The sequence below is a fragment of the Arabidopsis lyrata genome, assembly GCF_000004255.2.
Source record: "Arabidopsis lyrata subsp. lyrata unplaced genomic scaffold ARALYscaffold_8, whole genome shotgun sequence".
NCBI lineage: Eukaryota > Viridiplantae > Streptophyta > Magnoliopsida > Brassicales > Brassicaceae > Arabidopsis > Arabidopsis lyrata.
The window spans coordinates 6,636,801-6,662,049 of NW_003302548.1; the positions used below are offsets into that span (position 1 = coordinate 6,636,801).

At 36.8% G+C, this 25,249-nt stretch overlaps 5 protein-coding genes and 1 long non-coding RNA gene across 8 annotated transcripts; all 6 read left to right on the forward strand.

The window, feature by feature from the left end:
* Nucleotides 1-3,039: 3,039 nt before the first annotated feature.
* On the forward strand, nt 3,040-3,870 carry LOC9301607 (calcium-binding protein CML37). Its single transcript, XM_002863747.2, has one exon. It carries the CDS (start codon nt 3,123-3,125, stop codon nt 3,678-3,680), a length of 558 nt encoding a protein of 185 aa, XP_002863793.1. The 5' UTR covers nt 3,040-3,122; the 3' UTR covers nt 3,681-3,870.
* Nucleotides 3,871-10,921: 7,051 nt separating this feature from the next.
* LOC110231065 lies at nt 10,922-13,065 on the forward strand. Of its 2 annotated transcripts, XR_002334150.1 has the most exons (3): nt 10,922-12,146; nt 12,250-12,296; nt 12,820-13,065. It is a non-coding gene; the product is annotated as an uncharacterized LOC110231065 (long non-coding RNA). The 2 variants fall into 2 exon arrangements; XR_002334152.1 differs by lacking the exon at nt 12,250-12,296.
* Nucleotides 13,066-15,901: 2,836 nt separating this feature from the next.
* On the forward strand, nt 15,902-18,722 carry LOC9301609. Of its 2 annotated transcripts, XM_021035678.1 has the most exons (8): nt 15,902-16,210; nt 16,318-16,728; nt 16,825-16,965; nt 17,137-17,244; nt 17,332-17,560; nt 17,991-18,245; nt 18,344-18,442; nt 18,536-18,722. In XM_021035678.1, exons 1-7 carry the CDS (start codon nt 16,055-16,057, stop codon nt 18,424-18,426), a joined length of 1,383 nt encoding a protein of 460 aa, XP_020891337.1. In that variant the 5' UTR covers nt 15,902-16,054; the 3' UTR covers nt 18,427-18,442; nt 18,536-18,722. The 2 variants fall into 2 exon arrangements, with proteins under 2 accessions (XP_020891337.1, XP_002863794.1); XM_002863748.2 differs by having other exon boundaries at nt 15,903-16,210; nt 18,344-18,631.
* Nucleotides 18,723-21,002: 2,280 nt separating this feature from the next.
* LOC110230333 (meiosis-specific protein ASY2-like) lies at nt 21,003-22,041 on the forward strand. The gene is made up of 3 exons (XM_021032906.1): nt 21,003-21,040; nt 21,115-21,223; nt 21,275-22,041. Exons 1-3 carry the CDS (start codon nt 21,003-21,005, stop codon nt 22,022-22,024), a joined length of 897 nt encoding a protein of 298 aa, XP_020888565.1. The 3' UTR covers nt 22,025-22,041.
* Nucleotides 22,042-22,280: 239 nt separating this feature from the next.
* LOC110231038 lies at nt 22,281-22,980 on the forward strand. The gene has a single exon (XM_021035732.1). It carries the CDS (start codon nt 22,301-22,303, stop codon nt 22,886-22,888), a length of 588 nt encoding a protein of 195 aa, XP_020891391.1. The 5' UTR covers nt 22,281-22,300; the 3' UTR covers nt 22,889-22,980.
* Nucleotides 22,943-23,667, forward strand: LOC110231043. Its single transcript, XM_021035759.1, has one exon. It carries the CDS (start codon nt 22,963-22,965, stop codon nt 23,485-23,487), a length of 525 nt encoding a protein of 174 aa, XP_020891418.1. The 5' UTR covers nt 22,943-22,962; the 3' UTR covers nt 23,488-23,667.
* The last annotated feature ends 1,582 nt before the right edge of the window (nt 23,668-25,249 follow it).

Sequence of the window (25,249 nt, forward strand, 5' to 3'; positions counted from 1 at the left end):
TTTCAAAATTGCTTACAGATTCAAATTTCCAATAGTTAGAAGGGTTAACCTTATTAACCATTTTGATCATGAAAACTTAAATGTCTGTCCGGTTTAAAGGATCATAACCTTTCTACCCATATAATACATTACATTTAACCCGCTGTCTACTATAAATATTTTAAACATTTCTTTTTTTAGAAAATCAAATTAATATATTTATAATTTTTTTATCTTTTTAATCTATTAAATATTTATGATATTCTTTAATATATTAAATTAAACTTTTTTAAAATGTTCCAAATTAAAATCTTTAAAAAATTTTATTGTAGTAGGTAAAATTATGAATTAAAAAAAAATGATATGAAATTAAATATAAATATTCAAATAGTTATAAGGATCATAACTCATTTCATCATATAATATATTATATTCAATCTGCCGCCTATTATAAATATTTGTTTCGAAAAATCAAATTAGGGTATTTATACTTCATAAATTTTTGACCTATTAAGTATTGATGATACTAAAAAAAAAGAATATATTACTCAAATATGAATTTTGACCCGTTAAATTTGTTCTTTCATACATTGAATAATTTATACTCGTTTTTAAAAATTCAAATTTTTGTATATGCGGAAAAAAATTTACTTTTTTTTTATTATATAGATGATATAATGATTTATTTATTTATATAAATAGAATCATATAAAGATGAGAGGTGGAGTATAATGATTAATAACAAATTGATATGGTAAGTTAGATATCAAATCTTATATGCTCATTTTGATTGGTCATTTTTTAAAAGAAATTAATGATAGATTTTCGTTTTTATACTTAAATTAAATTAATTAAATTACATAAAATAGTATTTGACTTGTTTATCCTTAATGAGTTGAATTAATTTACTTTATAAAATTTTATTTCTAATGGCATTCTTAAGTAATTTTTTACAAAAGGAAAGATTAGTTAAGGGTATGTTATAAAGTGTACTCCCCAAATAATAGTATAGGATACGTAACTCTAGGAAATTTAGACATGTATATTGATATTATGTAAATATGTGTTGTACTAGTCATTTTATCATGTTTTCCTTTTTAAGAAATAAAAGGATAAATATATTTAAGTTACAAAAATGAAAAATATTAAAACACGTATTAATATTTTTTTTTTATGAAAATAAGAAGCTTTTACTTCTGTTTTGAATATATTAACATTTTTAATAGAATTAGTTTAATATTTTAATATATTAAAAAAGATTGTGAATATATAAACAAAACTTTTTGACTTACGATATATATATATATACAGTAAAACCTCTATAAATTAATAATGTTGGGACCATGAAATTTTATTAATTTAGAGAGGTATTAATTTATCAATAAATTAATAATTATTAATTTATAGAGAGATTTTACTAATTTTAAAATTTCTTTAAAAATTTCTATCTAAAAATAATTTTTTTTCTTTATAAGCAATATTTTTTTTAAACCAATAGCAATATTTTTTTTAAACCAATTGCAAGTAGAGAAGCAAATATTAAGTTTAAAAAACAACACAAACTTTTTTCGAATAATAGAGTCATATTTCATTAAATTTTTTACATATAATATTTTAAATATATATCATAGTAATTCATATATGATATATAAATTTATATCATATATATATATATATATATATATATATATTAAGTTAAATATACATATATATATATTGATAAGTTTATACAATTATTAATTTATAATATAGATGGGACCATATGTTTACATGGGATTTTCAAAAAAATTATTATCTTATTAATTTATCGATTTATGTCATATTTTACACTGGTCCCAACTCGGAACCGGAAGAATTTATTAATTTAGAGAGGTTATTAATTTATAGAGTATTAATTTATAGAGGTTTTACTGTATATACATTTTCTGATAGGGTTAGGAAATTTTTTATTTTTAAAAAATTATATTAACAAAATTAGATTTGACACGTTGATATCTCATTAATAAACTTAACACGTGTCGATATCTCATTAATAAATTTGACACGTGTCGCGATCACGTGAGTTAGCAACTTTGAAAACTAAAATAAGATACAAAACGTACATTAACGGCATTCAAAATCTTCGAGCTTATGAAAATTATGGTTACAGAATCAGCTTTTTTAGATTTGATGAATTTTCTAATTGAAAAATAAAAAGTTATGAGCAGCTAGGATAATTTTCTTAAATCTGGTTTGACACTAAAAAGTTATGAGCAGCTGGGATAAAAAGTTAGCAATTTTGAAAACTAAAATAAGATGCAAAACGTGCATTAACGGCATTCAAAATCTTGGAGCTTATGAAAATTAGGGTTACATAATCAGCTTTTTTAGATTTGATGAATTTTCTAATTAAAAAATAAAAAGTTATGAGCGGATAATTTTCTTAAATCTGGTTTGACACTAAACGAAATAACAAGTTGTGTTGAACACATGTAAAAAATTCAATTACAAGATACCATAAAATGAATACACTTTTTAGATTGAGTATTGAAATAGGCAAACTAAAAAATTCTTGTAACTTTTGGATGTGAAAAAATCAGTCTATTTTGTAGTATAAAAAAAAAAAACGCTTGGTGTATTTATATAGAATTTTAAGATGATTTCTAGGAAAGAGAATAATATGTACAAAAATTTGTACAACTTTTGTATTTTGTCAAGCGCTCAGCTTCATGTGATATATAGCGTTTGGACGGTAATACGAAACTTCAACAACTTAAAAAAAAAAAATCAAAACAATTGAGAATTAAATTAAAACACGTGTCCACACATCGTATACTCAATCAAAAGTCAAGTAAAAAAAGTTGCTAAAATCTTCAAAGTCGTTCATATGACATCACAATGCGTGGGAGAAGCTTCATCACATTATTAGTCGTTGTCAACTTGACCTTTCCCCACGAGCACTCAATTACGGAGGAAACTTCCCGGCCACCACCGCGCAACCGCCTCTAACTTTAAATAATAACCCAAAATATTCAAACCCGTGTTGTAACCGTCGAACAATCAAGAATCTGTCCACCTATATATAATCTACCACATCTTCAAAAGAATTTGCATCAGAAATTCATTTTCCAAATCTTCGAGATTTATATTCAAATCAAGAAATTATGACTCTCGCTAAGAACCAAAAATCACCATTGTCACGATTATACAAGAAGGTTTCAAAGAAGAGATCAGAATCGTCAAGAAATCTTGAAGACGAAGCAAGAACCAGCAGCAGCAGTAGCGGAAGCAACTCGCTAAACGTCGACGAGCTAAGAGCCGTTTTTGACTACATGGATGCAAACTCCGACGGGAAAATCTCCGGTGAAGAGCTACAAAGCTGCGTTAGTCTCTTAGGCGGCGCGTTATCGTCACGTGAGGCGGAGGAGGTGGTGAAGATATCAGACGTTGACGGAGACGGGTTTATAGATTTTGGTGAGTTTTTGAAGCTTATGGAAGGAGAAGATGGTAATGATGAAGAGAGGAGGAAGGAGCTGAGAGTGGCGTTTGGGATGTATGTGATGGAGGGGGAAGAGTTTATTACGGCGGCGAGTTTACGGAGGACGTTGAGTCGACTCGGCGAGTCGTGTACGGTTGATGCTTGTAAGGTTATGATTCGTGGGTTTGATCAGAATGACGATGGAGTTCTCAGCTTTGAAGAATTTGTTTTGATGATGCGTTGAGATGTTGATATATGGGATTTGGACATTTGTCCTTTGTTTTTTTTTTTGGTCGTGTGGACATTTGTCCTTTTATCTTCAGACTATTCATTTAATTATTTTTTTGTGAGATTCTTATTCCTTTGTATATTTGTGTCTATCGATCTATATTTCTTTTCAACACACTTCATAATAAACATTTTTTGTAGTTTCACTTTTCTTATAACTATTTTGATTTGTTTTTTTTTTCAATCATACGTAATGTTTATCCAGCCTCCCTATAATTGAAGATACTTAGGGATCGATTTATAACGATTGTTACTTTTGGTTTTTGAAACTTTGACTATAAGAACTTTTGGTATAAGTATTTGGGACAATTATTAAAATATACCAAAAATTATAATAAAATTTAAAAAAATACCAAATCTTTTAAAATTAAGTAACTAGGTTTTTTCTCAATAAAAAGTCAAGAAACTCCTTGTTAAATTTGGAGAAGATTTTTTTTTTTTAATTCAACTTCAATAATAAAAACTGGGAGTAAATAAAAACGTAAATAAAAAAAATAAAAAACATAACAAAGAAAGTAAAATCCCTCAATCATTGTCATAAACTGTTTTTGCTATCTCTCTTTCACATTTTACTCTCTCGAGCAATCTTCATAATCTCCCTTAAATCTCAGTTCCTTTCATGAACCCTAACTTTCGCCATTCACTTTCCCATCCCAAAAATTGTAATTTCACTTTGTTCTACCTCTAATTGCATCTAACGGTTATGTCTGATTCGATTCCTCCTTCTTTCTCCGGCGAATTTCGTTGTCTCAGATTCATGTGATTCACTGTCACCAACGACTAAGTCGAACCAACAACACAGAGCAATTCGACTCCTGGTAATGTACAAACTCTCTAATTTCTTAGTAGTAATTTTTGAAAGATGATAAAAATTTGGGGATTTTAGGTTTACTTGAAATTTAGTTTTTTTTTTGTTTCAAGGTAGGAAATTGATTATACTAGACGAAGAAGAAGAAAGCTTGTGGATCTAAGTGCCTATCACGGTGAAGAGAATTCAAGAGGTAAACTTTGAATTTCACATATTTGAACTACCCAGTTATACAGTTAGTTATTATTGATGATGGTTTATTTTATAAGAGCTGAGACTAGAATAAACTTATAGGAACAGATTTTGACTTCTTAGTTTTTCCATTGGTCTCATAATACGTGTACTAGAGAGCAAATGAAACTTTAATGTTTAGGTGTGTAGTGGTTTTTGTAACGTATGGCTTGTAAGACGTCTCTGTATATTAAGAGACATCAAACATAATTAACCGGAATAATTTTATTAGTAGTATAAGATTGTAAAGGGAACAACGCAAATGTAAGAAACACGATATAAATAAGAACTTACCTCGTGTTGCTACTAATTGTAAAAGTCTTAGAAGTTAAGTGTGAAATTCTAAAGTTTGTTTGGTGATATGATCAGTTTAAAATATAATGATCTACTACCAGACAAAAATTTGGACAAAGTCAAAAGTGTAGTGTCTTCTTCTTTTTTATCCGATACAGAGAACAAAAGCAAAGTGGGAACCAAAAAATGTGTTGTAGAACATTTTCTTTAATCTTGTTCTTTATCATGGTTTCAGTAACCATAGTTTTATTTCTTTCTTACCCAATTATGTAGTCCAATTACATAGATTACTTTTATTAATATGTTTGATTTTGGTATAATGCAGGATTAGTTGGAGATGTCTACCACTAATGAAGATTCTTTCAGTTTACCAAGAAAACGCTTTGAACCAGACAAAAAACCTACACTTGAGTCTCATATCAACTATAAATCTCGTCTTAGTCTCTATGATGAAAAGTGGGATAGGCATTTTAAAAAGGAGTTAGATTACATTAAGGCATCTCCTTTTGGGGATTTATATCGGCTAGCACCCTCCAAGAGCACCCATTATTTTTGCACACCACAACAAGCTTTGTAGGATCTGATTTTGAAACTCTCCAGCCAAACTTATATTTTACTGAAAGCATCCACAACCTCTGCTGTATTTCATATTTGCTCTTAAAGTATTCACCCACTTTAATGTCTGTATTGTTAGAAGATAGAATATTGTTGTTATCACCACCATCGTTTTTATCATATTGATCACCAAGATCAACATGATCTCTAATTTCACCACGAGTAGCAAATAACTCATTAGCGACCTGAACTTTATATTTCTCACCACTAGTAGCAAATAACTCATTGACGAGCGAAACTTTACGATTCTCTTCGCCTTTTCTTTTCACTGAAACACAAAGTCGGACAGTGTTAGATTTGCTAATTTCAATGAAACTCCTTACTTGTCGATCACTTGTCAGAAATACAGGAGGAGGCGTTTCATTGGACGACATATTGCCTAGCATTATCTCTGGTAGTGCATAACTAAGTTCAATATTATGCACTGAACTATCTAACTGGTATTCTTCTTCAACTATCTGAAGTAGTCCAGCATATGACATATCATCCACTAGAACAAGTAATTTGGAGCCTTTGGTTTGATCAATTGTAAAGTGCCATACGTTCTTTAGCATCCAATCACCAAAAACAGCAATCGTGTGTACCATGTTTCTGTGAAAAAAAAAGGTTTACAAATTAGTTTGACACTCTACATAATAACTTCACGAAACTGACTTTACATAATAACTTTAGCAAACAACTTTACTTAAAATCTATAATAATTGTGTGAAACTAAATTACTAGAAAACTTTGCAAATTAACTTTACCTTAAAACTTTTGCAAACAACTATACTTAAAATCTATAAAATAACCGTGTGGAATTAAATTACGAGAAAAATTTGTAAATTAATTTTACCTTAAAACTTTATCAAATAACTATACTTAAGATCTGTATAATAACTGTGTGAAACAAAATTTATGAGAAAACTTGATATTTAACTGTACTAAAATACTTTATTAAACAAATATACTAAAGATCTAAATAATAATTGTGCTAAATTAAATCTACCAAACAACTCTCAACAACTAAAATATACATGAAACAATCTACGTAATGAGAAATTACTAAGAATTTGAGAAAACAACTTTTCTCATTACTACGAGACAACTTTTCTCAATAATTTTACCCAATAATTCTACCAAACAAGATCTACGTAACAGTTTACAAAAACAGTTTTTCAAAAAACTTTACCAAACAAATATACATTAAACTCTACATAATAACTGTTCAAAACTATCTATATTATACTCTACTAAATAACTTTTTCAAAAACTTTAGCAAGGACTGCATCTTTAAATAACTTTGCAAGAGATTTATATACATAAACGTTCTAAAGTATATGAAACTATGCACAATACTTACTTCTCTGTAGACCTGACAAATCGTTTTTTTTAATGGAGTTTGGTTTGATAAACACTTATATATACGTAACTAACAACATAGTTCACATTGGTTTTGGAAATTAATTTAGAGTTATATTATTAGAAAATATTGTAGAAAAGTTTGGCATATTCTTCAGATTTTATCTTCAAATTTTATCATAATCAATAAAACATAAAAATTCAAAAAAATCTGTAACTAACGTGGGCTATTATAAACGTGGCTTTAACTTTTTTTTTTTATGTTAAATCATATAATTAGATAAACATAAGGATAATTTTGTCTTTTGTTAGTCTACATCTTTAATTCTAAAAGATATGGCCTAGATTAATAATTTTGGTTTGTTTTTAGATTTTTTTTCATAATTTTCCCTAAGTATTTTGACTTTAAAGTTTTGCAATAAAATTTTGGCTGTTGAGACTTTAAAATCAATTAGTAAAAATTGTAGGCTTTTTTTTTTTAAACATAGTAAAAATTGTGAGTTTAGAAATGATAACTTTAAATAATATAAATGATCTAATTATGACGGTTTTCGATAGTCAGTGAAATCTTACCAAAAATTATGGAAAATAGATCTTAAAAAACCAGAAAAATCATCATTATTAATTAATCAAATGGTTATTACTTGTATCTCTTATATTTTGGATTTGCTAGCAGTACTTTTTTTAAAAAATAGATCTTAAAAAACCAGAAAAATCATCATTATTAATCATAAAAAATCTCATTCACCATGGAACATCCTGAATTGTGCCCATATGTGTTTGACTAGATCTGCTTGCAATTCGTGATGTACATTTGAATCACGCAACTCGGATCTAGTAGACACATGATTTACAAATACGGGTAGCACTTCGGTCGAGAATGGTTGTTGTGTACTCGACCCACTTGCCTCAGATTGATCATAATATAATCAGTCCAATGTTGAACATATGTCTCTCGTTCAGCCTCAACAATCATATTAAGCAATATGATACACGACCTCATGATGATAGCCAAATCGGCTATGTCCCACAGGCGAGGTGGTTCGCGAATGATTTTAAATCGAACCTGCAACACTCCAAATGCACGTTCAATGTCCTTTCGACACGCCTCCTGACGTTGTGCAAATAACTTGTCTGGTTCACTTTGAGGTAGCCTAATCGATTTGACGAAAGTAGGATAAGAAGGATAGATACCATCAGCTAGATAGTAAGCCATATTATATGGACGTTGGTTCACAAAGAAATTCACTCTTGGAGTATTTCCTTGTTCAACATCATCGAACACCAGTGAATGGTCTAGAACGTTTATATCGTTCAATGTGCCCGGACATCCAAAAAAGTATGACAGATCCATAGATCATGAGATGCAACTGCTTCAAGAATAACAGTAGTGGTTCCCTTCTTATCTCCTCGAGTAAATTGATCTTCCGACGCTGTAGGACAATTTTTCCATTTCCAGTGCATGCAATAAATACTCTCAATCATCCCTGGAAACCCTTCCATTCCCAGTTCATTACAACATTGTTCACATAGTTATAGTGATTTCTGCCTGCTTCTCCATCACGCGGATGATCAATGTTCATTACAATATTCAGCAATTTTACCTCAATATGACTCACCTTTTTGGTTTTTGCCAATAATGCTGTTTGTTCCAAATTTAATCCACCCACTCAATCAAACCAAATTTTGCTCAGTGGTCCATTTGGGACTTCTCCGAAAAGCAAGAGTTGAATCATCTGCATCTGGAATGACTTCATGAATACCGCTAATACCACCCAAAGCCATTTGTGTAGAAAACTCGGGAAAATCAGTTGCTCCAACATTCGAATCAGTTTCATTACCTGTTGGAGCAGAAGAATAAGAAGGTGCTTGAGATGGATAAGACATCATCGATCCATGATATGGACGATAGTATGGAACGGCTGACGGCATGAAGAAATTTGGTGGATAACCATAATTTGGTATATGGTGAGGCTGGTTAGCAGATTGATTTTAAAACAGATAATTGTTGGGATTTGGATAGTTAACAGGGTAATTAAAAGAGTTTTGAGTGTTGAAAGGGTTATTATTTGGATCATTTACATAAAAAGATATTTAAAGCTAAAACAAAATTTTTTGGGTTGGCTGATTTTTTAGCCCTTAACTATTTGCAAACTCAACGATTCTCCTATACTTTTTTGCTCTTAAAAAACCACCACGAACTAATTTTCTCAATAAATCATCACATACTTTCGGATTCATCTTGAAAAATACGCCTCCAATTGAACCGGCCATTTAACCGGGTTTAACCACAAATCCGCGTTTACTGTACCGCGATTAGGATTACCTGAATAATTATCTATGACCCGTTAAGAAAACGACGTCGATTTCACTCTTCTCTCAATTTCTCAAACTTGTGAATCGTCATTGTTCACCCATTTCAAAATGAGGGTTCTTCAGAGAAAAGGGGTAAGGGGTTTTGCGATTTCTGGGTTAGGGTTTGGAATTATGTCTGATTGGGTTGGGGATACATCGGATTATATGCCGTGGAAAGAATTAGTGTATCAAAGTGATCCTGATGATCCTGATTTCGAGCCTCCAGAGAGTGAAAGTGATGTGGTCGATAGTGGAATTGAAAGCGGAGATGAGGGAGATGGCGAGAACGATAGTAATGGAGGAGACGACTCCGACAGTGAGAGTGAGAAATATGGAGGAGACAACGATAGAGAGTGTGACGACAACGATAGAGACTGTGAGAATGATGGAGACGGTGGCAGAGATGAAATCCGAAGGAAGAGAAAACGACAGGAAGGTGAAGGTGAAGAAGGGGAAAGAGAGAAGAGACCGAGGAGGAAAGAGAATAAAGATCTACGTGAAGAAGACATAATGGAGAGGTATGTATCAGACATTCTAGCTGAGGAGGAGGATGCTATCAAATGTGAAGTTACAAAGGAACACATGGCAAGTATGAGGTTTGGATTGATAGTAATTCTAATGTTGTGAACTTGACGACTGCAGAATGAGATTGTTCATGCTGCAAGTGGCAAGTCACAAGGATTCCATGTGAACATGCTTATGCAGCAATCATGCATGCAGAGAAGGATGTTGAAGATTTTGTCGTACCAATGTTTCATAGAACTACTTGGGCAGAAATTTATGAGACAGCTCTTGAACCTGTTAGAGGCCAAATGTACTGGCCTACTGGTTATGTCCTAATAACCGCACCAGAAGCACCTGTTCCACCTGGGAGAAAGAAAGGAGAGAAGAAGAATTAAAATCGGATCAAGGGTAAACATGAGTCACCAAAGAAAAAGAAGAAGCCGGGTGAACTAGAAGTACTCAAGCTAGGAAGGAAAGTGATTACAATTCATTGCAGATCGTGTAAGGAAGATGGACATAATTCAGCTAGATGTAAGAAATTCCCTAAGGAGAAGAAGAGTAAGAAGACAAAAAATCAAGAAGAGGTATGTCCCTTCTATTTTTCTAATGTGTCTATTTGACTTAGAAGTTATGTTTATTTATGTTTATCTTTCTGTTGTAGGCTGCTGGATCTTCACAATCACCTAAGGAGAAGAAGAAGACTACAAAGGGTAAGAAGGATCTACCTCTCAGCCCTCTCAGCTTATGGATCATCAAGAAGGATCACATGGACCAGAAACACTCAACCTAACACAAAGAAGCAGTCAATGGGACCAGTTACTACAAGAAATATAAGTGTTGACATCACATTACGATAGCGTATTTTTCGTAACTGCTATTAAAAATGATACTCGAATTTTGCTAATAATATTATAGCATTTCAGAAACGCTAAGCCCTATAATAACATAGCCGAAACTAAAGTCACTTATGACCGCCAATATTTAACGACACATTTGCCCAGACCGCCAACACTTAGCCAAAAAATAAGAAAAAGCTCAAACTAAAAATCAAAATCTAATTTCTATCTTCTCCATCCTCTTTCTCTCTTTTACGCTCTATTCCTCGATTCTTCCCTTCTTCCTTGATTTTTCCCTTCTCCTTACCTCTCCTTACCTACTCACTCTTTTCCTATGATTATACACCCCTAGATCTATTGGATTTTATCAATTTCTATTACTCTTTGTCATTCTCGCTCTTATCCCAAATTCTTCTTCTTCTTAAATTCTATGAATTCTTCATCCTCCATCTCCGTCGCTCGTCCAGATCCCCTAAACCATAGGTTTTGATTTCGTTGGCTAGAAACCCCAAAACATCTTCGTCGCATGTATGATTTTGTTAGGGTTCAGTAGATTCATGAGCACTTGGGTTAGATTTTGTTAGGGTTAGATCGATTTGGATTATATTGATTTCTTAGAAGATTTAGGCCGGAGTGGAGTGGTTTATGTTCTGATGATGCTTTTCATGCCCTCCAGGTGCTCGACGAATTGCCTCATTATTGACTTGCTTGTTTCTTAACTGTTTTGTGTTGATTTAGGTTTTGTCTTGTTGCTGTTAAAACTTGCAGGTACTTACTGTTTCGTTTGTTTCTATACAACGGTTTTATGCACTCCACGCGGTCTTACTTAGTAGACATGTTCTGTTTTTGTTGTTGTGAGGGTGTCTTGATTTTGATTTCCAAGTGAGTTTGAATAAATTTGTGGCAAAAAGTTTCAGAAAATAATTAGACGTTAATTGAATCAAGTTGGTGAGTCCTTCAAAAAACAATTTGTGGCCTACACGTCTCGACAACCTCTCTTCTTTACACGTTTTGTGTGAGTCCTTAACGATTTGGTTTTGTGTGAGTCCTTAACGTTAGCATTATATATAGTGGTTAGTCAAATTTACTAGGTTTGGTTTCTCGAATGTGAAGGCTTTGTCTCTTTGTAAACCAATTTGATGTCTTCTCCTAAGTAATTTCAAGCTAGATTCATTCGTACTTGCTCTTAGAGCATGATTAGTCTATTTAGTTCAATTTTGTGCTTAGATGAAGAGTTTCACGTGACTCTACCTCACTATTTGAATATTAGTCTAAGTGGAAACATTCTAGTCATACTTGTTTGTATTTCTTCTCTCTCCATATGTTTCTTTCTTCTAAAATCTCATTTATCTGCAAGGGATAAGGACTTACTATGCAGCTATCAAGAAAGTGGTGTATAAAATTAAGAAAGTTGGCACGAGGATCAACGATCTATGTGGTATGTGCACATTCTTTACTCATGAAGTGTTGAGTTTATTTTGATTAGTTTGTTTATTGGTTGTAATATATGGTTATTGAAATGTTTATATGGAAACATGCAGGTATCATGGAGTTTGTTAAAAAAAAACTTGCTTATATGATAAAAAAGGTTGTCTCGTTTTCTTCTTTTTCGTTTTTGTTAACTTTAAAATGTGTTGTTCCATGATTACTTCTTAAAATCTTAAGTTAATTAGTTTTGGATTTCGTTGGTGTTGTGATGAGAATTTTTGTGTTAGAAATGATTGTGAAGGGGTCATAGTAACGAATAGTATGTTTAGTCTCTGAGTTTGTGGTTATGACTACAGATGCTGTGTCTCTAGCGATTCTTCTTCATCTTTCCTTACACTCAAATAAGGTCCAATTTCTTCTCTTTTGCTTTATTTGTGTCCAGCTTGTTTGTTTGAGTCTGAAATGCTTTGTTGTTCTTGGGTACTTATTTCCGTATTTATTTTTCCTCTGTGAATGAAATGCTTAATCTGTGATGTTTATTCTTATTATGTGATTTTTAGTTGCTTAACTGTTTGCTTAATCTATGATTTTGGTCTGAAGTTAATCTGATTTAGCATGATAATTACTCTGGTTTCACATGATGTTAATTTGCTCTTAAATTCTTATAATTTTGTTTCATGCAGAGGTTAATTAACAACATCAAGACTGTGAAAAAGATTTTGGACATGAAGGTGCAGAAGTCATACTATTGATGAGGCCTAACGATAAGCTCCTGGTCTGAAGCAAGATAATGTTAGGTAGTTTAAGTTGAAATTTATGGTTGTGTGACACAGATAAAGTTATTTCGGTTTGGTTTTGAAACTAATGTAGTCAAACTAGAGTTCTTATTTAATTGTATTATTCTTCATTAATTGAAACCGGATTGAATATTATGTATAGTGCAAAAAAATACAAAAACCAAAACAAAAACAAAACCACAATATATTGCATAATACAAATGCTATTTTAATTGAATAAATTGCATATTATAAATGCTATTCTAATTGATTAAATTGCATATAACAAATTCTGTAATTTGATAATTAATAAAAAGATATACTCGTTATTATATAATATTATATTGCGTAAGAAAACACGCTATAATATGTAAAAAAAAATATAGCACCACCAAAAACCGCTATCGGAAGCCGTTGACCTATTATCATGGACGCAGATATAGCGCTTTCTACTATGTTATTGTCTCGTTAGATAGCGTTATTCGGCCGCTAAGGTAGTCAATGTACTAGTTGTGTAGTTGTAGGTTTTAATCTTGGTTAGAGTATGTAAGATCATAACACCTAGTATCTTTTTGTATGTTATGGATGTTGATCTTTTGGATGTTGGTTATTCTCGGATCATTATATCTCTATTTTAGATGTTGAAAACATTGGTTCCTCAAGTTTAATTCTGCATTGTTGCTTCATCATCACATCATTCATTAGATGGCATTACAAAATACAAAACACAAAGCTAAAACACAAAGTCATTACACAAAACAGAGACATAAAGATCACAACGTCATTACACAAAACAGAGACATAAAGATCACAAAGTCATTACACATAGCCTCAAGACCTACATTTTTCCCCATAGCCTCAAGACTTTCCCCATAGCCATACAATTGAGCAAAAAATAAGAGAAGCAACACTGTCTTCAAAGCTGATTTTGCCATAACATGACCCAGCTCTTCCACATTCTCCTTCATGATCTTCACTTCACCCTCTATCTCCTTACTCATTGCATCCTCCATCTTCTTAAAGTTTTTGTTTTAGAGATTCATAGTACCCATCACTTCCATCCTCAAAGCATTGACATCCTCTGCAACTAACTCACACTTCTCCTCGACCATCCTAATTTAATTTCTTCTAAGAGAGCTACATCAACCCATTTGAACAAGTGATCCTCATTTTCCCTCTATACACATAACCTCTGATCAATACTCCATGGTCTTTTCAAATCAACAATTTAACCAAATAGAAGAACGTACTTTCATTGCAATCGCACATTGGTAGAATCTCCGTTATGGATTCGCCTTCGTTTTCGATGTGAATGTGATTATATCCTCTCCATACCAGCATTTCGACGGGATACCATGAAAAGAAAAACAATGCGCCGAACTTGAAGCGGATGAGTAGTAGCTCGTTGTGCTCATCGTCTCTGCATTTTCAGAAATTTAGTACCAAATGAAAACGAAGATGAACCCTAAACCCCAAATCGATTTTATATACAAGAACGACGTCGTTTGGCTTCGTTTTGAGACATAAAGAGACAAGTGAAAACGACGTCGTTTTCTTAACGGGTCATGGATAATCATTCGGGTAATCCTAATCGCGATACAGTAAACGCGGATTTGTGGTTAAACCTAGTTAAATGGCCGGTTCAATTGGAGGCGTATTTTTCAAGATGAATCCAAAAGTATGTGATGGTTTATTGAGAAAATTATTAGTTCTTGTTGGTTTTTTAAGAGCAAAAAATATAGGGGGAATCGTTGAGTTTGCGAATAGTTAAGGGCTGAAAAGTCAGCCAACCCAAAGTTTTTTTGGAGACTAAACTTTTTTTTTTTTTGTCTAAAGACGGTTTTTTTTTTCTGTATCCAAATCAAATGAAAGTAGTCTCTATTTATAGAGAATGAAAAAATATATTAAGTTTGATATAAATTTATATATATTTATTTATAAATATTATGAAATAATTGAAGTTATATAATTGAGATGAAAAAAAAAAATAGAATAATCTCAGCTCACAAACTTATAAATACATTACTTGTCACACTTATATTCTTCCTTCTACTTTCACTGGTGTTGATTATCAACAGTAAATTTGTCAGTTCACTCACTTTTCGATTACAACAAACCATTGTAGTGGAAATAATTTTTTCAACATTTGTAAAAATGTTTACAATAAACCATTATAACTAGTCTAATAAAGGAATAGTTTGAGGCTTCTAAGAGTGTCCACATCAGCTTTGTAAACTACTATCTTATAGGTTGCCACGTAATCGATTTGCATCCCTTAAACAAAAATCAGGCCACGTCATCTAAGGTTTTAGGTTTTCATGTTTTCAGTGAGATTGGCGTTTAATTTTCCCTTACCCTCTTCGATCGTAACTACATCAATATGGAGAGTCGAGTCGTCATCTTCAATCGTCATCTTCAAAGCTTCACTATATATTTCCAGTTTATCTATTATCCCTGCTAAACTATAAAATTTTGTTCATAGACTTCTCCACAAGAATCAAATTTTTTTTTTTTTCACAGGAATCATATGTTGGAATCTAAAAGGTGGACTTTCTGTTCTATGTGGGTTTGGCCGAAGAGAAGAGGATGGAAGAAAGTCTACCTTTTAGATTCCAACATCTTATTCATGTGAAAAAAAAAAAAAATTTGAAGGGAGAGAGTTTTTAAAACAACCAAATAAATAATCTTCCCTTTTTAATATATAACAGAAAAAATTTTAACTTTAACAAAAAAAAAAGATAAATTTTTTATTTTTAGTATAATTTATCTTATTAGAAAAAAAATATAAAAAATCATTGTATATATGTAAAAAAAATCTACAGTTTTAATTTGTTAAAACTATGAGATTTATTCGTATAAATGGTCATTTATATATTTTTTGCACATTCACTTATTGTTTCTAAAACAATACAGGGGAACCCATAAAGAAGATTCATGACATTACCAAGGAACAAAAAATTCATCTGAAAAAAAAAAACAAAAAAGCCTAGAGAAGAAAGTAGAAAAAAAAAAAAAAGCAGTGAAATTGTAAAAGTGACAACTTGTTTAATCTCTCTATCAAACTTCCAACGGTAACTGGAAATCGTAGCTAACGATTCTATTTTCCAAAAACGTAGAAGAACCCAAATCAGCTTCCTGTTCCATGATTGCTTCTAGGGTTTTCTCTTCGATTCTCAATTCCCACCACCGCCTCTCCTTCTGGTGGTTTTCTTTGCTCTTTACGGTGACGATTGCTGCAGAAGAGACCCCAATCACTCGTATTGCCTTCGGCTCATGTGCTAACCAAAGCGCTCCACAGGTAAAATTTTATCCTAGTGGATTCACAATTTCGTGTTTTATGTTTGGCTAGTGCTTAAGTGAGATTCGAATTTGAGTTTTTTTTGTAATGATTTTTGTTACAATTAGCCAATATGGGATGCGATAAACAATTTTGATCCACAATTGTTCATTTGGTTGGGTGATAACATCTATGGAGATATTAGAAGACCACTTACAGTCATTGGTAAAGAGAGAACCTTTGGGCCATGGAAGAATACACCGAGGTTTGTGCCTTCTTCAGAGGAAGAAATGAAATTAAGATACGCTAAAGCCAAAGCTAATCCTGGCTATTCTCGTCTTCAGAGAAAGGTTAAGGTTATTGGTACTTGGGATGATCATGATTACGGATTGAATGACGCCGGAAAAGAGTTTGATCGTAAAGTCACTAACCAAAAATTAATGCTTGATTTCTTGGATGAGCCTCTTGATAGCCCGAGGAGAAAGCAAGCTGGAGTTTATGCATCTTATACTTATGGTCCGCCTAACCGTAAAGTCAAGGTATCATTAGAAAGTTCAATGCGGTTGTTGTCTTCTTTGGTAGTTTTTGAAGGAAGAGCTTATATGTGATTTAACAGAGTTTTGTATCTCCTGCAGGTTATAGTTTTGGATACTAGATATCATAGAGACCCTTTGAGAAGTGACGGGAGTATCTTGGGTGATACGCAGTGGGACTGGCTCGAAAAAGAACTGAGAGGCCCGCGGAGCGAAATTACTATCATTGGATCATCTGTTCAGGTATTCTGTAACTTATTTTCTGTCAATCCAAAAACAGTCTTACTTCTTGTCACTCACTGTCACAGCAGAGTATCAAACTTTTGAGCCCGGTTCCATTTTGGCTATACACTTAAACTTGATAAAGCGGATTCTCTTATTCCATCTAGAACTGTGGTCTCTTAACTTGTCCAGGTGATATCAAATCTTTCTGCAACCACTGGACCACTCTTTTATATGGAATCATGGGGCCGTTTTCCGAAGGAAAGGAAACGTCTTTTCCAACTGATATCAGACACTAAGGTACGGGATTGTTGACAGTAATGTTTCCAACTATCAGTTTTCTTCTTTCCTCGTCCGCCATAATTCTCCGCTGCTTTGACATTACAGAGAAATGGAGTTATATTCATCAGTGGAGATGTTCATTTCGGAGAAATCACGAGATACGATTGTTCTGTTGGGTACCCATTATATGATGTCACCTCCAGTGGTCTAGTACAATCTGTTGAGAAAGTTTTCCCTCGTCCCTTGCGTTCCATCGTTAGGCTTCTTTTTTGGTATACTCCAAGCACGATGAGAGTTATCAATGATAACTGCAAATTCAAATCATGCACATACGGTATTATTCTCAATTGATTCCTTTTATGTTTTTCCTGATAAGTGAACAGAACTAAGTGTCTTACATTGTTATCCATCTCTATTCAACTTTCCAAAAAATCTATTATATAAGCAGCCAAGATACAGTGAGTCTAATTTAAAAAGCGCAGCTTCTCAAACTTTAGCTATAGGTCTACTATAACTTGCCTGGGACTAAATATAGCAGATTGTAGCTGTTGTGAGTTGATTAGAAAGCAGCTAGTGAGACCTTGTCTTTTTTTTTGGGTGAATAACATTTTGATAGATTTGTTACTATCACCTATGCAATTCGATTTTTGTTTGTTTAATAACAGATAAAAATGGTGTACATTATCATCTCTGTAATTTAACGGAGAAGCAAAGATGCTCCGTTGAGGATTACATTGGTCACAACATCTTAAAATTACTTGCAGGACAACAAAATTTTGGAGCGATATCGATAGATTGGAATGCAAATCCGGTTATCATAAGGCTCGAGATCAGAGATGTTAACGGACATACAGTACTAGGCACAAATGTTTCATTATCCGAACTCCAACCAGGAGGCTCGAATTCTTTGAAAGATGCAACAACAAAGGGAAAGTCCCAACGATATTGCACACTCGAAATTGAATTACCAGGACTGATCAGATACAGATTGGCAGTTCTCATCTACTTCACCATTGCTGGTATGTCATTCTTCCTCACTGTTAATGTTACTCGGTTGGTCCGGATGAAAGATTGTTGCAGAGTACTGATATAGACGTTGTTTGGTTCGATTTGACAGTCTTGGCAATGGCGATATTAGGACTTATCATTGGAGGTGTACTGGCCATAACAGCATGCGTTTATAAATGCAAGGTCGATTGATTGTTGACTTGTTCTGGTAAATGACTTTAATCACCTTTTTTTGCTCCAACAAAAGTGTCTTTATGACTTATACTCTGTATTTATTTCGTGATTATTATTCTGATGTTAGGTTATTATGTTAACAACAGTTGTGGAATGGTATGAACAGCCCCGGCCCAACATTATTACAAGCCTTAGGGCAAAAAAATTTTTTTGGACCTTTTAATTTTTTTCCAAAAGAAAAAACTGAATATTTGGACATATTTTAACATTGTTTGGGCCTATTGTTGACAAAAAAAAAATGAATAGTTTAAATATCTGGACCTAAATTTAGTATTTTTAGTAGGTTTTTAATAAATAATTTTAAAATAAAAACGATTTGGGCCTTTTTAAATACAAAAAATAAATTAAACGGGCCTTTTTATAACATAAATTTTTTAGAGTTGGGTATGAGCCCACGGCGGTCGCACTTCTGTCCTATCCACTTGGGCCGGGCCTGTATGAACACATGGAATTTGATCTTGCGAATTCTAAACTTGAGCTTTTATTTATTAAAGTTCTTTGAAAAAGAATGGTCCTGAACAGAAGTTAAATTCTAGACTACAAAAGCATTATAGTTTCTAGTTCCTTTTTTCTTTTATTACTGTAATTGATATATTAAGCTTCCTCATATTTGTTTTTAATCTGTTGTTTTTTTTTTATGAAATTTAAATCTATATAAAAATAACAACCCGAATAAATGTTTTTTTTTTTTTTTGCAGTTGTTGTTTGTACCTAGGTTGTAACAATGATAATATACGAGATTTTGGGGGTGAACGGAGCTAATCCTTTTATTAACGATATAAGCGATCGAGAGATTACAGAATGTAAGTTTTCGCCGCGGCGGTTATAGACTATCCGCCGAGCCGAACACTTAACGTACGAAACAGAGAGACAGAATACGAAAACAAGCGAAGCGGCGAAACTCGGGCTAGGCGACGATGTCGGGCTAGGCAACGATTTCGGGCTAGGCAGCGATTCTTCTTGTCTGCTGGTTAATAACCTCTGGATCGGATCCTGTTCCCAATAAAGCTTCTGACTATTTATAGGGAATAGGAACCCTAAAATTCCTTCTGTCTCCACTGTAAATGACGGTTTTGCCCTTCCGGGCTTAATGGGCTCTTCATAGTGATCAAGGCCCTCTTATAAACTTGTGCCATCTGTTTTGGGCCCCCTAACATATAGGGGGCAAAGCCCATGTCCAACAGTAAGCCCCCCCCTTAGTCCGTTGTGCGAGAGTATGCTTGAGCTTGACGGGCATGTCTTTGAGGTTGAAATATGTTAGTTGGGCGCAAAACAGAGTCTGACTTGAATGAATCGTCTTGTAGCCTTTGCTTGTTTTCCGAGGCGAACCGAGACTTCTCCGGGTGAACAGTAACTTCGGCACGTTTTTCGAGGTGAACAAAAACATCTCCATGTGAACAGTAACTTTGGCACGTTTTTCAAGGCGAACCGAAACTTCTCCGGGTGAACAGTAACTTCGGCACGTTTTTCGAGGCGAACCGAAATTTCTCCGGGTGAACAGTAACTTCGGCACGTTTTTCGAGACGAACCGAAATTTCTCCGGGTGAACAGTAACTTCGGCACGTTTTTCGAGACGAACAGAAACTTCTCCGGGTGAACAGTAACTTCGGCACGTTTTTCGAGGCGAACCGAAACTTCTCCGGGTGATTTTGTGACTTCGGCACGTTTTTTCGAGGCGAACCGAAACTTCTCCGGGTGATTTGTGGCTTCGACACGTTTTTTGAGACGGGCTAGGTTGTGTATCCAGAGAATTAGGTCAATAGTTTTACCTCGGTAAATGTGCAATGTCTCCTCCTTATAAATATGCCTTTTTCCCCTCACTTTCACTTTTCTTCACTTCTTCTTCTCAGCAAGGTAAAATTCTTTCTCCCTCTCTAATCTTTTGTTTGATTTTGGTCTTTGGGGTCCGTTGGTGCGTTGAGCCGTGTGAAGATGTTGTGCCGCGGGTTTCATCGGCATGCCGCGGGTCTAGGCGACGTGCCGAGGGTCAAGGGGACGTGCCGCGGGTCAAGGCGACGTGCCGCCAGGATTGCCGTGCCGCGGGCTAATTGTTGTGCCGCCGGTCTTGCCGTGCCGCGGGTCGATTGCCGTGCCGCGGGTTGGCTGCTGCCGTGCCGCGAGTTGCCGTTGTGCCGCCGCTTGACGCATCTCTTGGTGCCACGGGTTGCCGAGCCGACGGTCTCACGCCGCGCCGAACCACGAGACGTCGTGCCAATCCTCAAAGTGCCGCGTCGCGCCAAACCATGAAGTGCCGCGCCGCGCCGCACCGAACCATGAAGCGCCGCCCCCGCGGGGTTGGTCTTGGAACTGCCTTGTTGCGCCAAAGCTATGAGTTGCCGACCCGGAGGTCATTTTGCCGCACTGCGGGACGCGCCGGAGTTGCCCCGCCGAGCCGTGCCGTGCCTTCTTGTCGTATGGTCCTCGTCATGTTTTGTCGCGTCGTTGCCGCGGTAAAAGGGAGTTGCCTTGGGGCCTCGCGACAAGTTTGTCGTGCCACATTCTCCGTTGAGCTTCCTTGTTGAATTATCACTGCAATGTGGCGGAATGGTGTTGAAGTTTCGTCGTTCGCGAGGTGGGCCTAAACCGCGGCCGGTTCGGTTTAGTTCGTGACGAGTCTCTGATTCGTGTCTTGGTTGTTTTTGCAAGGTTCCATTCGATGTCTCGTTTCCCGGAAGACTACGTTCGCGAAGAGTTGGAGGTTGACGAATATCGTCAATTGGAGCAAACGTTGGATGGTTTCGGTGCGGACCAAGGTGTATGGTTAGGACAGTCGGAGGCTGATGATACTCTTGCTGATTTGGACTAGGAAGATGCGCAATATCTCGATAGTCTATTAGCTCCGGAGAATGTGGAGGCCGGGCCAAGTTCCAGTCGTCGTCGTGGAAAGGTTTTTGAGCACTTGGTTCGTGAGGTGACACCGATCGTGATGGGTTTGAGGGCTCCGAGCGCGACTACTAATCCTCGTAAGAATCGTAGTAGGAAAGCCGAAGCAGTGGTTGAAGAGAGTTCAAACGAGACTTGTTTCTCGCACGGTCATGGGAAGTCGGTGAGCACTTTGAAATCGTTGAAGAAAATGTTTACACAATGTCAGCTGTCTGCCGACGTAGAGTTTCTTGTGCCCGAAGTGCACGAACGTCCTTCTGATTGTCCCGATGGATACATATGTGTTTACGAACCCTACTTCACAGAGTGCGGGCTCTGGTTTCCTCTTCCAGAATTTCTCACGAGTTATTGTAGTCGGCGGAATATCGCGTTTTCTCAGCTGTCTGTGGCTAGCATCCGGAATGCGGTCGGTCTCGTAATAATGGCGGCGGAGGAGAATATAGTTGTGAATCTTAACCTTTTCGAAGAGGTTACTACATTTTCGATTGGACAGAAAAATCCGGGCATTGTTTGCGCAAGTTCGAGGCGACGTTTTAAGATTGTTTATGGTGCTAAGAAGAAGACGAATGATTGGAGGAAACGTTACTTCTTTGTGAAGTTAAACGAAGCGTCGGTTGAAGATATTCATCTGTCTTGTGATAACGTGTGGAAGATGGATCCTGGTAGTTCTTAGTTGGTCCGGATTCGACAAGGTTTGTTCCTTCGCTGATTATTGATAAATTTCTTTTTGTTGGTACTGCAGGGTTTGCAGAACGGCCAGACGGGTTAACTGACGGTGATCGTTCAAGTCTTGATATTCTACGGGCGAAGAGAGCTTTATCTTGGCCGCACGTTCTTGATCATTTTCGTACTTGTGAATGTTCTTTTATCGTTCTTACGTTTGTCTAGGCCCTCGCTATTGCGTTTCTTACGTAGAATTTTTCTTGTAGGTTCCTACTCGTGTTTGAGGATGGGTGATTGCGTTCTTCCAAGTTACGCTGATCAGTTTGATGAAGACGTCGTGCCTTTGCTCGGGAATGGTCCGCAGGGGTTGGCTGACGAGACGGGTCAGGATGTGGTCGTCGAGGTGGTCGAGGCAGAAGACGCGCGTGCCGAGGCAGATGCGTCTCGTCGAGCTAGGTCGGCGGAAGCGGATGCCGCTCGTGCTGGGAAGAAAGTCTCGAGAGGGGCGACGGGGAGTGCTCCTCCATCTGCCGGGGGTGGACGTTCGCGGAAGAGGACTTCGCGTCGCAGTCCAGAAGCTAGGCCGTCGAACGTCGGAAGATCTGCCAGGCGCGATGAACCAGTTCGGGAAGCCCGTGAAGGAGTCGATCATTCGTTTTCTTTCAACTACGGCGCGAAGAATCACATGTTTCATAATGATGGGGATGCCTGCGCGGAGTTGGCGAGTAAGATTCGCGGTGATTTCGTTGAGTTTCCTCGAGTCGATTCTCTTCTTGGGGCGGATCTCTATCGTGATGTAGCTCGTCGGAGTCTTCAGGTTTGTTCCTCCTGGCTTTGCGTTCCTTTAGTATTTACGTGTGTCTCCGGTTTCTGACTTTGCCTATCTTACAGTCGCTGAGCCAGATGAACCGCTTGGTCGGTTTTTATGAGGAGAAGGTGAGGGCCGCTATGAGGGAGAATGGTCTGCTCAAAGCTGCTCTGGAGGCTGCCAAGAGGTCCGTCGCTGCTCGTACGGGGGACTACGAGTCCGAGAAAGCGAAGGTTGGTGGTCTCGATTTGACGATAAGCAAACTTAGGGAGCAACTCAAGGCTGCTAAGGCGAAACTTGCGTCGGAGGTTACGAGGCTTAGGAAGGCTCGTGACGAGATTGCTGCAGTAGAGCGTCACAAGGCGGAAGTTGAGATCGCGGATAACCATGCTCGCATAGAGCGGATGAGAAAACATATAATCGGTCTGCGAGCCCAGAGTATTCCTAAGTATACGCTCTGCCAGGTGAAAGGGATTCAGGAATGCCTTGAGAAGATGATCAAGAAAGGGACGGTTATTCCTGAGGAGAGGATGGCGAGATTGGCGGCGGATCGTCCGGCTTGGCAGCGAAAGTTTGACGAGATTGTGGTTCCGGACATTTTCGAGAGCGACCTCGACCCTCTTCAGATGCCACCAAGAAACGGCGCTAGAGATGCCAATGAGTGATTCGCCTATTACTTGTCTCGTATGCTTTCGTTTTATTTCCCTTTCTTTTGTTGTTATGAACTTTGTCCGGCCGTTTGTGGCTCGTTGGACCGGCGTTATGTATTTTCGGCCCTCTGTTGGGTCTTTGCTATGAACTTCGTTTGTTTCCTTTTAGTCTCATGACTTGGTGATTATTTTGACTTTGCTATTTCTTGTTTTTGGTTATCATTGTTGTTTTTGTGCGAGGCGTAGCTCGGACACGCTTATTGTAAAGCGAGTGTGATACATGGCCCGGCTCCGATATATATTTTGCGGGGCAAGACGTCTCTTGGCTTATCCTGTATACGTTTCGAAAAGCCGAGCTTAAGAAGATGTAGTCGAGACGGACTCGTCGTACTTTTTAGGTGCGGCTCTGGTGTCCGGCTTACCCCGTGGGTGCTTTGAGGTCGGCGAGAATGTGCAAGCCGGAGCTCGGCTTAATTGTTCGGCCGCCTGCTAGCTGTTGTGCGAGACTGGGCTCGGCTTTTAAACTTTACAAAGTAAAGTTGTGGATTATTTCGCCACTGCATCCATGCGGAACGCGTTTCAAAATCGTGCGCCTGGCCAGGGCCACGATGCGGGAGCCAGGCGATCGGCGAGACGGACTCGTCCGAAAGAGCTCGTTAATGATACCGTGCTTTGCGAGCTTGTACTTATGTTTTGAAAAAAGAAAGAAGAAGATTTTTTTTTTTTTTTTTTTTTTTGATAGCTGTGTCCCGTGAAAGGGATCAAGCCATTCGTAGTTCATATTACAAAGGTAAGCTCGGTAGATCGAGCGGTTTTTTTTTTTTTTTTTTTTTTTTTTGGCGCGGTTGCGCCTAGTAATAGTAACGTTTCAGGTTTGCGGAGTTCCACGAGCGGGGAACTGGAGTGCCTTCCATAGTTAGGAGTTCGTAGACCCCTGGTTTGACGATCTTGAAGATAAGGTAAGGTCCTTCCCAGTGGGCGCCTAGTTTGCCAGCATTTAATTCCGCCGTATTTTCGAATACTTTGCGGAGGACGAGGTCACCTTCGGTGAAATGGCGAGGCTTGACCTTTTTGTTGTAGAACTTGGCTGCTGCATGCTGATAGTTTTGGATGCGGAGAAGCGCTTTATCCCGTTCTTCCTCGAGGCAGTCGAGACTATCTCGGAGCATTTGATCGTTGAGAGTGGAATTGTGAACGAGCATGGAGCGCCGGAGCGTCGGGGCGCCAATTTCTGCAGGGGCGAGAGCTTCCATTCCGTAGGCTAAGGAGAACGGCGTACATCCAGTAGAGCGGCGCGGCGACGTACGGTGCGACCAGAGGACGCCATCGAGTTCGTCGGCCCAGACTCCTTTTTTTGCTTCAAGACGTTTTTTGATCCCGTCAAGAATGGTCTTGTTTGTTGCTTCAGCTTGACCATTACCCTACGGATAGCGTGGCGTGGACTTACTCAAGCGAATTCGCCAACGGGCGCAAAAACCTTCGAACTAGAGCGAAGTGAACTGAGTCCCATTGTCCGTAACAATTTCGTAAGGTACCCCATGCCGTCAGATTATGTTCTTCCAAACAAAATTCTGGACTTCCTTGGATTGAATTTTGGCGTACGACTCGGCCTCGACCCACTTGGTGAAGTAGTCTGTCATGATGAGAATGTACTTCTTTTGCCGTGACGCGGGAAGGGGCCTGACGATATCCATTGCCCATCGCATGAAGGGATAAGGTTGTGAAGCTGTTCGGAGAAGTTCGGTCGGAACGTGTATGAACGGGGCGTGACGCTGGC

Coding starts and splice junctions, on each gene's coding strand:
- LOC9301607 (XM_002863747.2), top strand. CDS start 3,123: ATGACTCTCGCTAAGAACCAAAAATCACCATTGTCACGATTATACAAG.
- LOC9301609 (XM_021035678.1), top strand. CDS start 16,055: ATGATTGCTTCTAGGGTTTTCTCTTCGATTCTCAATTCCCACCACCGC. Junction 16,966..17,136: donor TCATTGGATCATCTGTTCAG/GTATTCTGTAAC, acceptor TAACTTGTCCAG/GTGATATCAAATCTTTCTGC. Junction 17,561..17,990: donor ATTCAAATCATGCACATACG/GTATTATTCTCA, acceptor AATTACTTGCAG/GACAACAAAATTTTGGAGCG.
- LOC110230333 (XM_021032906.1), top strand. CDS start 21,003: ATGTGGCGGAATGGTGTTGAAGTTTCGTCGTTCGCGAG. Junction 21,041..21,114: donor GAAGTTTCGTCGTTCGCGAG/GTGGGCCTAAAC, acceptor TGTTTTTGCAAG/GTTCCATTCGATGTCTCGTT. Junction 21,224..21,274: donor GTTTCGGTGCGGACCAAGGT/GTATGGTTAGGA, acceptor GATTTGGACTAG/GAAGATGCGCAATATCTCGA.
- LOC110231038 (XM_021035732.1), top strand. CDS start 22,301: ATGGGTGATTGCGTTCTTCCAAGTTACGCTGATCAGTTTGATGAAGAC.
- LOC110231043 (XM_021035759.1), top strand. CDS start 22,963: ATGAGGGAGAATGGTCTGCTCAAAGCTGCTCTGGAGGCTGCCAAGAGG.